Genomic DNA, 18,550 nt, shown 5'->3' on the forward strand with positions numbered 1-18,550 from the left:
AGCTGCTTCGTCTCGCTAAGTCTCATTTTCGTCACACCCACTCCGTATCACCGCCGACGAACGGTTTAACCGAAAGAACCAACAGAACTCTCGTCAACATGATTTTCCATGTATGTTGATTCCGGACACAAAAGTGGGACGCCGTCTTGCCACTTCATAACCTTTGCCTACAATACTGCACAGCACGAGACGACCAGATACAGTCCATTTTATCTGCTCTACGTACGCCAACACTCGAACAGCCCCTTGACACTATCTCTTCCGCTTTCTGAAACCGACCAACCCTACTCTCGCCGAAAACCTTTGCCGTGCAGAAGAGGCCCGGCGTATCGCCCGCCTTCGTACTCTCGCTTCCCGAGAACCGCTCCTAAGTACCGTTACGACGGACGTCACCGACAACGTATTGTACGAGAAAGGCGATTTGGTGTGGCTTTGGACGCCGCTCTTCGCAAGCGCGGCCTATGCCAAAAGTTCCTAGCCAATTACACTGGCCCCTTTCTTGTCATGGAACGTCTCAGCGATGTCACGTACGTGATATCGCGGCTCTTGTCTACTGGCCGCCGCTCAAGAAAGACCAACGTCGTGCATGTTGCCCGCCTCAAACGCTTTTCATCGTCGCAACGAAACCTGACTCGCCCGGTGGGCATCGTCTGCAAAGGGGGAATTGCTACGATACTGGGAGAACGCATGGAAGAAGAGGACAACGACGCAGGGCACGAACTGTGATCTGCTCGATCCCTGGACTCTCGCATCCATCATCTCTTGTAAAATAAACGCATCTCACCGTAACAGTATATATATATATAGGTAGAGTGAGAGAGAAATGTGGAAGAGCAAGTCGGGCCCCCGCCCCCTCCGGTAAAATGAAAACTCTCCGCCTATGCGTGCGACACATCAAAGAGGAAGACGTCGGCGGGGCACGGCACGTGTGGCCACCGCCAATAGGAAGATGGCACGGCCGACGGGAGGGAAGAGGAAGACGAGGAGATAGAAGGCAGCCAGTCTGACTCGGACAGCTCGGACGAGACGCTGGTGTCAGGGTCTGTGCCGTCGGGTTTCGGACTCGAGCACAAAGGGCCCGACAGCATCTGCCTCCAGACGTCCTCGGAGACGGGCAATCCTGGGAATTGGTCGTTCCCATCGTCTGAGCAGCAGATCCGGGCAGCTGAGCCACCGTGGAGCGCAGAAATCACCATCCCGGCTGCCGAGAGGACTCCTGCTGCCAGTGGCTAGCCACGGGACGAGCCCGGGTGCCTACCGCCAGGTTCCACGCTCGGTACGTGGGCAGGAAGGTGGCCAGCCGCATTGCCAAGGCCAACCCCTTCTGTAACCTCTGCGCCGACTCGACACATCGTCAGCTCCACGAGCGGCGTCGCCGTCAACGCGTCAGCAACGACTCCGCCACCCGAGCCACCGCCAGCGACTCAAAACCGGTGACTTTGTTTCTCTTGAACGTTCCTTGGAAGTGAGATACATTTTATAGCACCGGTCACCATGGTGTTAGCCTAGGCGTAGCATGACTTTATTTGGTGCCGTTACCTGCTGTTTTTCCTTTTCTCTTCTTTCCCGTGTGTGCGATAAAGTTAATTTTTTGTGTGTGTTTGAAAATGGCTTCTTTCCTTTTCCGGTCAGAGGCCTTGCCTCAATAAAACAAGCTCAAAGCACTAAACCTGCATAACACTTCGGCAAAGTAGCTATTTGGGCAAGTTTGTAAACTTCATCATAAAACAGCGCACACACATGAAGACAAAAGAAGGAGGAAAGATCCGAAGACACGAACGCTTCTTCTTGTTAAGTCTTCGTGCGTGTGCTGTGTTTTACGATGACGTAATTTAGAAACCATAGCGAAAAATTCTTCCGGTTATATATTACTGGGAAGGGTTCGACTCATTCCAGGGTGTTTTTCACGCCAAGCCAGAGGAGTGGTTAATGACCCCCTTAAAGGCGTCATCGAGGGCGATTAGCACCTGCTTCTGAACCGTCAGATTTGCGTCGTAAGAGGCATAGCCGAGCTGCGTGATGGCAAAGCAAAGTTAGTGCTGACAAACTTCTGCCACGAATATAGGCACTTCAGTATTGGTACGACGGTCGCCTACATCGATGAATTCGTGGACGCCAGCAATGCTTTCGCCCTCTTCGTTACTACCGAACCTGCTTCGAAGGATCGAGGTCCCCAACCAGATTTCGACGTCATCCCGAGCCTCCCGAAGCACAAGCAAGACCAGCTCAAAGTCCTAGCTGAAGGACTGCTTCTCGTCGTCGTCAAGAATTCGACAGACCCCTGTCGCAAAACATCGCATCATTACAGAGGAAAATGCGAGACCACTCGGTCAGAGCCCATACAGAATTTCGACGCGAGAACGCGAGGCGGTAACGAAACAAGTCGACTAAATGCTACGCGACGACATCATCCAACCGTCCAAGAGTCCGTGGGCGCCACCTGTGGTGTTAGTGAAAAAGAAGGATGGGACTCTCCGTTTTTGCGTCGATTATTGCCGCCTGAACAAGATCACGAAAAACGACGTGTACCCTCTCCCACGGATAGACGACACCCTGGATCGACTCCACAAAGCGGTGTACTTTTCTTCAATGGACCTCAAGACCGGCTGTTGGCAAATCGAAGTCGACGAAAGAGACCGAGAGAAGACTGCTTTTCTAACACCAGGCGGCCTCTTCAATTTCAAGGTCATGCCCTTTAGCCTTTGCTCGGCACCTGCGACTTACCAACGTGTTATCGATACAGTGCTGGCTGGCTTGAAGTGGCAGACGGGCCTCGTGTACTTGGACGACGTCGTCGTACTTGCCTCAGACTTCGACGAACACCTGCGCCGCCTCGAAGCTGTACTTCAAGCAATCAAGACCTCCGGACTAACCCTGAAGACATAAAAGTGTCGCTTCGCGTACCAGGAGCTCTTGTTCTTGGGCGACGTCATTTCCATGTCTAGAGTTGACCCCGACCTGCGGAAGACAGCTGCCATCGCTGCCTTCCCGCCACCCACCGACAAGAAGACTGTACGCCGATTTCTCGGCTTGTGCGCGTACTACAGACGCTTCGTCAGGGAATTTTTGCGAATAACCGAGCCTCTAACGCACCTCACTAAGACTGACTTGCCATTCGAGTGAGAAACGGTGCAAAACGAAGCATTTCAAAAACTGAAACGATGCCTTCAGATGCCCCTTCGATACTAGCACATTTCGACGAATACGCCGATACGGAAATCCACACCGACGCAAGCAGCGTAGGATTCGGCGCCGTCCTTGTGCAGAAGACTGACGGGCTGGAAAGGGTCATCAGTTACGCCAGGCGGTCGCTATCAAAGGCAGAAAGCAACTATTCCACAAAAGAAAAGGAGTGCCTGGCCATCATCTGGGCTACATCGAAGTTTTGCCCCTACCTCTACGGCCCGCCCTTCAAAGTTGTGAGCGACCACCACGCCTTGTGTTGACTAGCTAACCTGAAGGACCCTTCAGGTCGCCTCGCACGGTGGAGCCTAAGACCAAAAATGCGACATTACCGTCGTTTACAAGTCCGGAAGAAAACACTCCGACGCCGACTGCCTGTCTCGTGCCCCCGTCGACCTACCGCCGCAGGACGACCGGGATGATGACTGCGTCTTGGGAACCATAAGCGCCGACGACTTCGCTGAACGACAGGGAGCCGACCCCCGGAACTCAGGCGCCTTGTGGAATACCTCGAGGGCACGACCGACGTTTTTCCGAAGGTATTCAAGCGAGGACTGGCGTCCTTTTTCTTGCGAAACGGCGTTCTACTGAAGAACTTCTCGCCACTTCGAGCCAACTACCTTCTCGTGGTGCCCTCGGCGCTACACGACGATCGGACGGCTGGACAGCTCGGTGTTTCTCGCACGCTCGCAAGAATACAGGAAAGGTACACTGGCCACTCCTTGCCACCGACATCGCTCGCAACATATATAAGGACATGCCGAGACTGTCAACGACGCAAGACACCACCGACAAGACCACCAGGCTTTCTTCAGCCAATCAAACCTCCTAGCCGACCATTCTAGCAAATCGGGATGCACCTACCGGGGCCGCTACCAACGTCGACTTCCGGAAATAAATGGATCCTTGTAGCTTCTGACTACTTCAACAGCTACGCCGAAGCAAGGGCTCTGCCCAAAGGCAGTGTCGCCGAGGTAGCCAAGTTCTTCGTTGAGAACATCGCCCTTTGCCATGGCACCCCAGAGGTCCTTATCACCGACAGAGGTACGGCCTTTAATGCTGACCTAACTCAGGCGATCTTGGGATACAGCCAGACAAACCACCGGACCACCGCCTACCACCCACAGACCAATTGGCTCACCGAGCGCTTAAATAAGACCATCGGCGACATGTTGGCCATGTACGTCGACGTCGAGCACAAGACGCGGGATTGCATTCTTCTGTACGTGGCGTTCACATACAACACAGCCGTGCAAGAAACGACGCAGATGACACCCTACAAGTTGGCCTACGGAAAGAGCCTAGCTACGACGCTCGACGCAATGCTGCCAAATGTCGACGACGAAAACAATCTCGACGTCGCCGCTTATTTGCAACGCGCCGAAGAAGACCGACAGCTCGCCCGCCTGCGCATCAAAACAGAGGGTCGACAGCTGTCACATAATATTCGATGACGCCACATAGAATATCAACCCGGCGACCGTGTTTGGGTTTGGACGCCGATACGCCAACGTGGACTTCGTGAAAAACTTCTTCGGCGATACTTCGGGCCATACAAGGTGCTTCGACGATTCGGCGCTCTAGGCTACGAGGTCATCCCGGACGGCATCACGAACTCTCAGCGGCGCCACGCACGACCTGTTGTCGTCCATGTCGTGCGCCTGAAGCTGTTTTATACTGAGGACTCTGCTTTCTTTCCCTTTATCATAGTAGTTTATTTGTGTATGCACTCTTTCCCTTCAATGTTCGGTTACAAGCATCGGGACGATGCTTTTGTAGCGTTAGCTACACTGGCCTAGCCGAGCCAGTTTCGCGTGAATCCTCAAGAGCCGTGCTGCGCATGCGCGAGGATCAGTGATGTCACGCAACGGAGCCGGCAGCTCCCGCGCACTCCGCCGCCGCCGCCGGTCTGCGCTTTCCAGAGGAGTGACGTCGTAGCCTTGGCAGACGTATTGGCACCGGCGCGCGCGCATCTATTCGCCTTCGTTGTGCAGTCGCCGTCTGACATTGCGCTGGAGCCGCTTGATAGCGCCTGTGACTGGCGTTTGCCAGTGTGGTATAGCCATGGAGAAGGAGAGCGCAAATGCTGCTCAACGGCGCAGAAGAGCGGAGTAGCTTAACTCATCAGATCCCGACGCAGTTGCCTGGCAAAATAAATATACATGTGCCACATAATACGTATACCGTGTGTGTGTGTGTGTGTGTGTGTGTGTGTGTGTGTGTGTGTGTGTGTGTGTGTGTGTGTGTGTGTGTGTGTGTGTGTGTGTGTGTGTGTGTGTGTGTGTGTGTGTGTGTGTGTGTGTCACTGGAGCAGCAGTAAGCATGATAATCACGCTAATCCTAGACAATCAGGAAAGCTCAGTATAATTAGCTGAACCTTTGCTAACGCTACGTTATCCTGGCAATTTTCACATTGGGGCAATGCCACGCGTGCTTCTTTCATTATTTTTATCTAACAAGTGCATCTTACCCAACAAGCGCAAGGCAGCACGTGTAGCCGTGCCTTGCGCAAGCCGCGCCCTAATGTCTGGGAACCTTCCGGATGATATTAGAATCTTCTCGTAGGCTTGAGCGCACAAACGCGAACAGCTGAGATTATTCTCGAACTAACGCGGCCACCAGCGATAAGACTCGAATGTTCGATGCCGCATATATAAAATGCCGGCGCGCCTTGCCGCGGTTCAGTTTATCGACGGCCGACGCTCTGTTCGCCGCTATCAGTGCACAGTGTGTACTGCTGTAGTTTGACTTAACATTTCCCGGCCACAAGTTCGGCCAAATAAAGAGTTTCATCTTGAACACGGTGACTGCTGCGTTGGTCGTCGACGTCACGAACCCGTGACAATATAGTGTTTCGAGGCAGTTTGAAGGAATAACGTAGATCTGTGGTGGAACGCCTGCTTGTCACGCAGATGACATGGGTAGATTCTCACTCCAACCCGGAATGTTTTACAGCGAAAGCTATTATGAGATCACAACAAGGGCCATTTTTGGCGTCGTAGTTGTCTGCCGCCGCCGCCGGTGTCCGTAACCATTATCGCTCGAAATAAGAAAAAAAACAAATAAAAAGAATTTTCCAGGATGAAACGAGGTTCGAACCTCGGCCCTCTGCGTGGGAGCCCAGTATTCTACCTCAGAGCCATGCCGGTGCTTGAAACTGCTTTGCAAAAAGACCCTATACAGGCTCCATATCGGGAAGCAACCGCATTAACATATGTAATGTAGCGTGGTAGAATAGTAAAATAACAACCAAGCGTCACACAACGCGAATTCTGTAACCAGGCGTCACACAATGCGAATTGCGCAACGAGTGGGTTGTTGAATGCTTCCAACCCATTACAAAGGGCTCTGCCATAATTCTTCGTCGTCATCAGCCACAGCATCAATAAAGTGCTCATAATGCCCTACAGGTGTTTAGCAGCTACCACGGTTCTCTACAGAATGACGAAAAATTGCATAGTGGCTGCTTCCCTACTTCACAAAAATTATGATGATTTATAGCGTAGTGGGTTCCTCGCAAGTGCACTTCTCTTGGTTGCCAAGGAAGCCCGTAAGGCTTCCATGATCCATTTCCTCGGGGTCTCAATAAAGTTAATTCCCTCTCTCTATCTCTTTCTCACGTTAGCGTATGCTATAAAGCGTGGTGGGAGAGTCAAATAAAGACCGGGCGTCACACAATGCGAAATAAGTAACTAGTAGGTCTTTTAAAGCTTCCAACCCATTACGAAAGACTCAGTCATAATTCTTCATCGTCATCAGCTGTCGCATCAAGAAACTGCACATAATGCCTTACAGATAGTACCTCCATATCCGCAAAATGACGAGTAATTTTATTTTATTTATTTACAGATACTGCAGGCCCTCCTCGGGCCCATGCAGGAGTGAAATACAAACAATACAATCAGCCAATAAATAGTTATACACTGGATAGCTTGGCATAATTCAAAGAATACATAAATAACAAGTACACACCAGGAAAGTAATCAATGTTCAGTGCATATATATTTTTGTGAGACAACATAACTACACTCAACTAAAAATATTTTAAATATAAGTAAGCCATTGAATTGCACTCAAAGCAAGGTATATTCAATATACATCACTTACATCAGAAAAACTAATACTTTCAATGTGTTTCATAAATGAAGCCGTCGAGGCAGCATTCACTGCTTCCGCAGATAACGCATTCCAATGGAAAATTGCGCGAGGAAAGAGAGCGAACTTGTGGACATTTATGTGGCTAGGTGGCTGCCTAAAAGTTTTATTGTGATTCGTCCTGCCTGAAAGTTTTGAAGGTTGCTGAAGATAACGTTCCCGTGATAATTTGAAGTCCCCGTGATAAAGTTGGTAGATGAATTTTAATCTGGATACTATCCTGCGCTGCTCAAGTTTTTGTAGGCTTGCCCTATTACGTAGATTTGTTACACTATAATGTCGGGAGTAAGCGGAATATATAAAGCGCAAAGCTAAAGTCTGGACTCTTTCGATTTTTTTTATCAAATATTGTTGCCAAGGGCTCCAAATAATGTCGGCATACTCCAATTTTGGTTGCACTAGTGCTTTATATGCGTTCAGTTTTACCGTGGGAGGAGTATTGCGTAGTTTTCTCTTCAAAAAGGTCAATTTCTTCAGTGCACCCGTACAAACATTTTCAACATGCATTTCCCAGCTGAGTTTACTGGTAAGTGTGACTCCTAGATATTTAACGCGATCAGCTCTCCTTATGGTAGCATCTCCTAAAGAATATGTAAAGTCAAGGGGCCTCGATTTGTTGGTAAACATAATGGAATTTGTTTTTGAAGGATTTATTTTTAGTCCCCACCTTGCACACCATTCATTAATTGAGCGTAAGGCATCGTTAAGTTTAATTTGGTCTTCTTGATTATTTATGGGTGTGTATACTACACAGTCGTCCGCAAATAGTTTAATTTGGATCGGTGGCTCGACGCAAAGATGAATATCATTAATATAAACTAAAAAAGGAAGAGGCCCGAGGACAGCCCTGCGGGACACCTGAGTACACTGTCAACTCCTTCGAGAGAGAGCCATTTATGGAAACACGCTGTCTTCTGTTTCTCAAGTAGTACGCGATCCATGCTACAAGCCTCCGTTCAATGCCTATAGCTAATAATTTTGTTATTAAATTCTGATGGGGAACGACATCAAATGCCTTCGAGAAATCCAAAAAAATGGCATCGGTCTGACCTTTCATATCGAGAGTGCTAATTAATTCATCAGTTATTTCAGCCAGTTGGGTAACGGTAGATAAACCAGATCTAAATCCATGCTGTTGGGCATAAAGTAGTTTGTTATTTTCTAAGTAAGTGATGATGGCCTTAAATATAATGTGCTCAAATAATTTACAGCAAGCACTAGTTAAGGAAACGGGCCTGTAATTGTTAATTTCCAAAACGGAGCCTGATTTATGTACCGGGATTATTTTTGCCGAGCGCCAATCATCAGGAATAACTGCAGCGTCTAACGACGCAGTGTAAATGCGATGTAAATATTTTGCCACCCAAACAGCATATCTACTCAAAAAAGTATTTGATATTTCATCAGGACCAGGTGATTTCTTTACATCTAGTTTGTGCAAAAGGCAAAGAACACCATCCTCAGTTATTTCTACTTCTGGCATAACACAATCGTAGTCGTATGACTGCAACTGAGCATGCGTGGCTGTCCGTGTGAAAACGGACTGAAAAAAGTCATTAAATTTGTTGGCAATGGCAGTCGCGTCAACAATACTTTCTCCCGCGACTCTGATCTCTGAAATGCTTCGTTTATCTTTTGACAGATAGCGCCAGAATTTTTGGGGTTCTTTCGTCATGAATGACGGTAGAGTAACTAAAAAGAAGTTTTCTTTTGCCGATCGCGTTAGTTCTCGCAGCTTCGAAGTAAGGCTTGAAAGATTACTCGTGTTTTGACGCTTGCGCCGACGCTTAATTTTCCATTTCAAATGAATCATTTCTCGCGTGAACCACGGATATTCCCTATTAATACGTTTCTTTTTTAACGGCACGTATTTTTGCTCGCAAAAGAGAACTATTTCTGTAAAATTTGACCACATTTCATTGACATCATTAACTTGGCTAAAACAATCAAAGCGCGATTCCAAATAGTCTAAAACAGCGTTATCATCCGCATGAGTGTAATCTCTTACGAAAGTATCCGACGGCCTAGTAAAAGCACGTGTACCTGAAACAGGACATGACAAAGCAATCAACTTGTGATCGGATATCCCCTCTTCTACACTGGCGGAACAACCTTGAAGTGAGCTGCTAACGAGTGCCAAATCAAGAAGAGAGGATGATGAACTGTCCACCCTGGTAGCCTCAGAAACTAGTTGTAAGCAGAAGTTGAACGCGGTCGTGATCAGTATTTCTGAACTTCGGGCTTCTTTGCCATCATAAGAAAAATCAGCCCAGTTTATACCCGGTAGATTGAAATCTCCTGTTATTATAATCCGGGATCGAGAATTCGTATTATCTGCAAGATAGTCCTGAATGGCTTCTAAATATTCGGGCGAAGAACTCGGGGGTCGATACACGCCCCCTAAAAGTATACTTTTACCATGATATTTAATCCTGCACCACACGCTTTCGTGGTTATTAATGCCATCCAAAAGAGTAAATGCGACGTTGTTTTTAATGGCGATAGCCACTCCTCCCCCTCGTGACTCCCTATCTTTACGAATAAGCTTGTAAGAAGACGGTACGACCTCCGAATCTTGCACATCTGCATGTAGCCATGTCTCAGTGATTACTAAGACGTGTGGATGATAACATGAGATTACGTCCTCAAGGGAACTGACTTTATTAACAACACTGCGCGCATTCAGTGAAACAACTCGGAGAACCTTGCTCACAGGCTGTCATTTTTTATTGCTGCTTCTCGTATTGACTCGGGTAGTTTTAGAATGACCAGAATCCTGCCGGGCCTGCGCATCACGTCGTGTAACTTCCAGCCGTTGGTTTGAAAGCTCGTCCCAGATATAACCTTATCGTCCCAGATATAAACCTTATCGTCGTAACCTTATCATCCCAGATATAAACCTTATCGTTTCCCTCGTGTTTATCAAACACGAGGGAAACCTTTGCTCCATCGGCCTTTTCCGCTGTTGCCGAATGCCACAATCTACGGCGTAAGTCGCGAACTCTCTTGGAAAAATCTTCAGATATGGAAATCTGTGTTCCTTTTAGCTTAAAGCAAGCTGACATAATTGTAGCTTTCTCAGAAAAATCAAAGAGCCTTAACATAACTGGTCGGTGTTTCCCAGCGCGCTTAAAACCAACTCTGTGGATGCGCTCGATCGAATTCACTTCGACGCCGAGTAAATCCCTAAATACTTGTTGTTGAACTCTGTCTTGCAGAGATTCGTTATCCTCTTTTGATTCTTCACTTAAACCATAAATCATCAAGTTGTTCCTTCGACTTCGGTTTTCAAGGTCATCAACCTCATTCACTAGTTCCCTCGTCCCTTTGCACGTTGCTTCGTGCTCGACCAGCTTTACCTCACATTTTTGTAACCGACCAAGCTCTTTTTCAATTGACGCTATCCTTTCTTGCACACTACCTATAGTTATTTCCACTTGTTTCAGGTTCGCGGAAAGCATGGTTAGCGTCTTATTGGTTTTTGTTTGCTCTTTTAGGATTTTTCTGAGAAGCTGGCTGTTTACAGTAGCCTCGGATTCCGATTACGAGAAGGGACCGGGGTTAAGCTCCACGTCTCCCGATGCTAACAAGAGCAGTCTAATAACAAGCAAACAATCACACAGCGAAACAAATAAACTTTGTGGGCTTGGCAGCACTGTCAAAGTAACAGAATCGTCGCGAATAGAATAGACAGGATATTTGTCACCAACCTGGACGAAAAAAGCAGAAATGCATGAGCGTCCGTCCGAACAAGGTGCTGCCAAACCCACTGAAAGGGCGCTGTAGATGAACCTTGGTTTTATAGGCAAGCTGGTAAGTGTCCGTTGACGTCACACTGCGAACTTCATGGCGTCGACACAACACCTGAGGCGTAGCTTTCCATGGCGGTGTTCCATAGAGACGTTGCACCTGCGCATGCGCGAGGGTACTGGCTTGGGGTGAAGGAATCTCTGGAAATCCCACGGCGGCATCCGCCCGCAACAGGGCAATCTGGAAGAAAAAGCAGAAATGCATGAGCGTCCGTCCGAACAAGGTGCTGCCAAACCCATGTCGTGGTGGGTGCTTCCCAACTTCACAAAAATTATGATTTGTGGCGTAGTGGATGCGTTGCTAGTGTACTTGTATTAGTAGCCACAAGAGAGTTTATGACGGGCTCTATAAATGCCGCTCTTCGAGCTTTCGCTGTGACTGTGCTGCGATTTCCGCGCAGGCCTGGCGTTTTTATTATTATTTATTCATGTGCATTTTCTCGATTTTTCCGTCACGGACAACATGATGATTTTCGGCTGACAACCAACGACGCCGTAACCGGCGCCGACACCGACTCCGGAATTTCTGCGAAACGTGCTCATTAACGCTGTCGCGTTAAAATGTCCGACACCACTTTAGTGATCTTGCTGTAGTCGCGCATAAAAGTGCGACTCATCGCCCTTTCTGACATACGTGTAGTCAGGCTCATAATTGGGCAAAAAATGTGGAGCTCACTCGGACTCACTCATGAAATATATTTTGCTGTTAGAGTTCACTCGGATTCAGACTCACGAAAATTTTCGTCAACCGGACTCACTCGGACTAGACTCACTGAATTGTTTTTCAGCCGGACTCACTCGGATTCAAACTCATCAAAATATTACTCACGCAGACTCAAGGCTCTATCTGAGTCCGAGTGGGTCAAAGCGAGTCGACTCATGAGCCCGTTAGCGTAGAATTAGCTTTTTCTACCATGGCGTCAATGATCTTTTAAGACAATATAATCGGTCCTCTATATGGCGCCTTTTGATCTCGTACCTTCAAATATGAGGTATCAGTGGTTGCAGTACAGTGAGGACATTTTTATTGAAAGATATGGCTCACATCAGATATTTTTGCCAAGAACTTCCTGTGAAAGAGTTTTTTTTTTTTTGGGGGGGGGGGGGGAGGTCACGGCACCTGCCCTGCCCTCCGCAGCTCACGCCTCTGATCAATAAATATTCAGCTGGCGTATGAACACTAGCGCGTTGAAGTATGTGTGAGTTCATGGGCGTATAAACGTGAGCCCACATAAGGCTGATAGTAATGCTGAAGTTGTGTAGATAGAACCTCAGATCGGCAGAAAAGTACGGAGCTCATTTAGTCTCACTCAAGCAATATACAGATTGTTTCAGCTATCACGCAGTACGATTTAAAAAAAGAGGAACGGCGTTACGCAAAGCAAACCTACTGCATATTGTTCCTAGCATACTGGAGAAGCCACTACTTTTTTTTCGGTAATGAGGTTTGATGAATTAGTCATAATTATATTTGTAACTCTACAAGAATTCACCTAATTGTCAAAATGTGAATGAGGCGTATGTAGGCATGTTCAAATGGCATCTATCTGCGCTACTTTCAACAACGTGTGCTAATTGCGCGTTCATTTTTTCCAGTTAATCAAGAAAGCCCGCGAAATATGAAAGGTGACATGTGACTAGACTGTTGCGCGCGTCGGGAACTAGCGCCCTCAAACAGGCTCCCTATGAGGTAGACAGTATCAAGGGAAAAATGCAGAAAGAAAAAAAAGCATCGCCCTATCTGCAACTCCCCGGCCTAAGAAAAGCACCGTTTGGTTTTACAGTCAGGCCGTAATCAGAACACCTGCCGAGTTATCAACGAGAACAGTCGGCCGTGAGATATGGATGACTGCGGCGTACTGTCGAACGGAATGAATCCCAGCGAAATTGCATGCATATCGTTGGCGCCCGACCTGTACCCATGCAAAAATGCGGAACGCTGTCTCTCGCAACGGACAACAGACAAAGCGGTTGTTTGCAGTAAGCTTATTTGAGGGCGCTGGTTTCCTTTGCGGGTGGGAGCGTAGTCACGTGTTATTTTTCATATTTTGCGGGATTTCTTAGTCGGAAAGAATGAGCACGTAATCAGTACGTTGTTAAAAATTGCGCAGTTAGATGTCCTTTGAACATGCCTACATACGCCTCACTGACATTTTGACAATTATATGAGTGCTTGCCGAGTTACAAATATAGTTATAATTAATTAAACCTCATTAACGAAAGAAATAGCAGTGGCTACACCTGTTTACAAGGAACATTATGCAGCAGGTTCGCTCCGCGTAACGCCGTTTCTCTTTTTTTAAATCGTGCTGCGTGATAGCTAGGACACCCTGTATTTTGTGCTTGGGGTTGACTTGGACTCAGGCTCACCGCACTTTTCGTCAACCGGACGCACTCGGACTAAAACTCACCGAAATATTACTCACCCGGTCTCACTCAGACTCGCGGCTCGATCTGAGTCTGAGTGAGTCGACTCATGAGCGATACTGCCGACCTATGCTCAGGCTAATAAAAAATTTAACACACGACACTAAACTACAACATATTGCAGTGAGCTACTATTCAGCGCACATTTCACTGTTTTTTACATTTTTTTTTTTACTCAAACAGCTTTATATAACTGGTTTTTAGGCGAGGTTGTCTACTTGAGGCTGGATGAGACATATTTGTTTGCAGAACAAACCATTTCTGAAAATAATGCGACAAACGGTGTATATAAAAAATCAACGCTGTATCCAGGACCGCATGCGCAGCGGTTCGTCAGAAATGTAGTGCCCTTATGCGACGCAGGGAAAAGAAAGTAATGTTCTCTGAGTTCATCTGTCCGTGTCTTTCATGACCTAGTCGCCCTGAGGTTCTGTAAATCACCATTACTCCTACATAGTCATCGACACACTCGAGTTTATGCAGTCTAGTTTATGCTCTCTCATAAAGGTAAAGTCTGCATACCTGGAAAGCTCTGAAGGCTAGCTGCACAGCGACCGTCTGTTGCAGGAAAGCGCCACGTGCCGTCATCGAATTGGGGGCCACGGCTGAGTGACTCAGACCTGCCGGCAGCTGCCGAAGTTCCCACTCGAAGCAGCCGAGTATATCCTCGAAGCGGCGCTGCAGGTCTTCGCTGTAGCGCAGTGAAGGCTGCACGGCGTCCCTGTGAAGTAGCGCTTCCAAGACGGCTCGGTAGAAGCGCACGGCAAAGCGCGCAAATTGAAGCGAGAAGTGGCTTGTATTAACAGGAACGGACGCATTGAAAAGCGCCGCAGGGACATAAAGGCGCCTGCTGGGGGCATCGTACGTCGCCGTAGTCAGAAGCTGCGAGCGCGGCACGGGCGTCACGTCGGTACCGTCACTTTTCGTCAGGGGGCTCAAAATTGTTCTCTGGCGGTCCCGCGACAAGGCCACGAAGAACTTGACCGAGCTGTCCTTCGCGTATGAAACGGAAGACGTGGGACAGAATGCGCTGTCGTTGCTGTTTGGCAACGTCGCATACTCCTTGAGTAGATAGCGAGACATGACGGCTCCCATGTCGTCCATCCAGGCGAGATACTCGACGCTGCGCCCAAAGCTCGTCACCAGCTGCGCTAGCTTGTTGGCGACAATGCCTCCGGAGTCTCGGAGATAGTGGCTCGATGTCTTCGCGAAGCAGCCGGGCAAGACGCGTTCCACGGCCACCAAGCAGAGGCGACCCGTCCCGTCGGGAAGAGCCCGGCCGAGTGCACTCTTGCTGAAGAGCTGCCGGAGGAGCCGGTGCCTATCCAGAAAGAATGGCGCGAGGTTGATGAAAACCACAAAGCCCAAATAGTTCATCACAGCTCGCGGTGGCAATTCTCGAAGGGCTGCTATTAGGTGTCCCTGAAGAAAATCTGCAGACTTGAGCACTACCCTCGTTTCTTTATCGAAGAAGGAGTCATTGCCAAAAATAGCACTCAGGAGGTCGGCGATGCCAGGGTCCATGTCCGACAGCCTAACGACACTGAAGCCGCGCATGCCGGTTTCCGAAAGTGGCGGCTCCGATGGACTAGAACTGAAGCGAGTGATCACTTGCATCACCTCGTCGACGAGCTGTGGACTTCCTGAGTGCCCAACAGCGGCCATAGTTTCTACAAGAGCGTCTTGGATCATGTTAATCACAGCAGGACGGGTAGCATCGTTGCAGGAAAATAGAAAGGACGGCTTTCTCATGCCTATAGCGACCTTGGTGGGATCTTCCGTGTCGACGGCTACGTGTACGTCCACTAGAGCATTCAAGCCAACGTCTTTAATAAGCTCACCAGCAAAAGACCAGACATTTCGCGTGGATACTAACGCCTCCGCCGGCCATTGACGAATTGTCCACTGCCGGAACAACTCGCCCATGGCTGCGAGTGCCCTTCCTGATTGGCTGCGGTCTGTACACGCGTTGTAGAGTTCGAGAGCTACACCGGTTTGTTTCCTCAAATCGGCTGTCAGGCTATCTATGAGCTCGTCTTGGATCATCGTGTCGCTAGAAATGGCCGCCCCAGTTCCAGAGTTCTCCAAGCGCTGACTACGCACCCACTTGTTGCACACGTGCTGGTAGAAATCGTCGCAAGGCCCCGCCGTACTGCTTAAGAGGGACTTGAGTCTTTGAGCTTCTCTGTTGCAGAACTCCGTCGAGCAGTAGTAGACACCAGCTGGAGGCAGTGGAGTTGTGCTTGGTTGCGAAGACTCCTTAAGATTCGTGAAATAGAGATAGATGAAAGCAAGGGCGGCGACGGCGGTGCACACCGCCATTGACACGCAGCAGCATGTGGATGGTTCCGATTTAGCCACTGGTCTTTTCTCTTCGGTTTTTACCGATATAACGGGCGCCCGCATCTCATTTTTCACAATTTTGTTCTTTTGGTTGTTAACTGGTATTTCGCTGTGGCGGCGATGCTTTCGTCTTTGCCTATTGTCTACGTCCATGTCACTGCAAGGCACTATGTACTTTTCTACTTTGGGTTGGAGGAGCACCATAGTCGGTCCGGGAAGACCATGACGATGTCTGGGATTTTTGCATGTTAAACAGTAGCTCCCTGGCCAGATTTTTTTTCGAGGCTTATGCTTTACATTCTTGCAGTAATGAACTACGCCAGTAATTAACGGATCAGCGTCTGCTATGCCAGGTTGAGGGACTCGCTCGGTGGTTTTTTTCTTGCAGTACCGACGCTCGCTTGGTAACTACATTCGCGCTGAAGCTTCGTACAGGCGGATTAGAAGCTGAAACTTCGTCGACCCAGTCACAGGAATACGAGATAAATTTTTGTGGGTGTACTGGAACCGCGAAAGCGTCATAGTTTGATAACTTATCCGATATTTTCTCATCTCTTGCAGCGTCTGTGGTAATCTGAGAAGCTTGCCTCGCCTTCGAAATCTCACTGCGACCGCGATCGGCCTTCATTGGTTGATGCGCAATTTGATTTGAGTCCGCTTTGTGGCTATTTGCTTGCAGCATCATGTTGCCAGTTGGCTCCGGCTGCATTCTGATAGTGCTCTCAAGCGGCTCGCTGGCGGCAATCCTGGAGTTCTTTTCATAAACTTCCTTTTGTTACTTGTCACAAAGAAACACTGAGACGACATGATAAACCGCGACGGCTGCGTGGTACAACCTAATTCACTGTCCATAAGTAGCACAGCAGCTACTCCTTCTGAATCACCAGGAACCACAGCTTTTTGCTGGTGCACTTTCTCTTCCCTTAACATGTCCTTGACGGAGATAGCACTGGGTAAGCATCCAGTAGGGTAAGCATCTAGTGAGCATCTGGCATCTGGGTAGGCATCGTTTTTGTTTGCGACGTCTCCTACTGAAATGATCTTCATGGCAGTGTCATCAGATTGTTTTCGCGGAAGACTCTTGCACGCTGACCTTGTGGACGTGTCAGGATCGATCACCAAAGGGACTAAAGGCTTTTCTTCAGGGCTGCATGACTTTTCGTCATCAGGCTCGTTCTCGCGACGCCACGGAGTTACCGTAAGAGACTTAGACGACAAGGTACTATGTTTTATCGGCGTAGTCCCCGACTCACGTAACTTGGTTACCACGGGAGACACCCCTTTCTTTTCTCGTAGTGCCGTCGTGACAGTAGAGATTGGCTGATGTGCTCCTTCTTCTGGTAGCACGTATTCGCAGGAGATTATCGAGCGTAAGTCTTCAGTGAGTTTCACCTGTTCGCTGTGCCTTGAGACATGTCCCAAGGGGATGGCAGTTGTGGCAATATTAGCTGAATTCTTTCGCGCATCAGTAATACATGGTAGATTTGTGAACATATCACGACTAACTGCTTGGAACGCAGAAGGTATCGACTGCACTTTGGGACTGTCCACACGTTGTTTATCTTCAGTGGTTTGCGAGCTTTCTTGGTCTGATTTGCCCACGCGAGTAAGAGAATTTGCAGGGTGATGCATCTCCGGTTCCTCTAACGTGTTTTTCTTGAAGGTAGTAGTAAGCGCCTCCTCAGTGAGTTCATCTTTTTCGCTTCGGGTCACACCGCCTCCTACAGAGGCTGTCCTTTTGGGAATGGTTGGCATAGAAGGTACCTGATGCTTTCCAAACAATCTTCCAAAGATCTTAGAAGGACAGAGACACATTTCTATGGCGTCTTGGGCACATTGCAGACCCAAAGGAAGCTCCACGGCCTTGCTACTGCAGGGCGCAAAACTCGTCTTCGCTGTGTGCTTCTTAAGATTGGGATAACTGGACGCTTTAAGTCTTGAGTTTTTTCGATACTCGTAAGTAGGTGACTCCGTGAAACTTGAAATTAAAACAAGCCTGCGGCTGGATAAGCAAACTCTTTCTGCCAGAATGGACTGGTTTGGAACACCAGAGCCATCAGTTAGTGTCCTTTCTTCAAAGGTGTTTCTTTTGTCTTCATTCAGACCTGTTTCGTCGGCGTACTTTGAGGAATTTTCACCGACCGTGCGTGGTGGACACAGGTGCATTGGAAGATCTCCTTGAATTAGTGCAATACTGGAACAAGGAGGCGCTTTGGGAGTGAAGCCGCTGAATGATTGCGAGGTGGGCAAGTACTGACTACGGTTGGTATAGTGGCCAAATCGCTGAGAGTGAGCCTCAGTCGAAGCCATGTCGGCGTTCTGAGTCTGTGCACTTCTAGTGCAAGTGATCCGGGTTTCCGTCGTCTGGGTTTCAGCGGACTTCGTTCTCACGACTTCTCGCGTGGGTAAGCACATCATGCTTGGACCTGTTTGTGTACTGCACGTCACTGGTGAAGTGGAGTTTGACGCTTTGCCCAATTCGAAAACTACCGTATCGAAAGATGTGACAGCTGTGCGACTGCCGCCAGCTACTGTAACATTTGAGGCGGTTCCTTGAAAAGCCTGTCCAAATTCACCTGAGCTGCAACACGAGTCTTGGAAGCCGAACGAAGTGGCAGGAGTGGCATTGATGA

General features: G+C 48.6%; 1 protein-coding gene across 1 annotated transcript; it reads right to left on the bottom strand.

Annotated features, from left to right (window-relative positions):
* Positions 1-14,063: 14,063 nt before the first annotated feature.
* Positions 14,064-15,896, bottom strand: LOC119385391 (neprilysin-1-like). The gene has a single exon (XM_037652839.1). The coding sequence runs from the start codon at positions 15,894-15,896 to the stop codon at positions 14,064-14,066; it is 1,833 nt and encodes a 610-aa protein (XP_037508767.1).
* Positions 15,897-18,550: the final 2,654 nt, after the last annotated feature.

The sequence above is a fragment of the Rhipicephalus sanguineus genome, chromosome 3, assembly GCF_013339695.2.
Source record: "Rhipicephalus sanguineus isolate Rsan-2018 chromosome 3, BIME_Rsan_1.4, whole genome shotgun sequence".
NCBI classification, from domain to species: domain Eukaryota; kingdom Metazoa; phylum Arthropoda; class Arachnida; order Ixodida; family Ixodidae; genus Rhipicephalus; species Rhipicephalus sanguineus.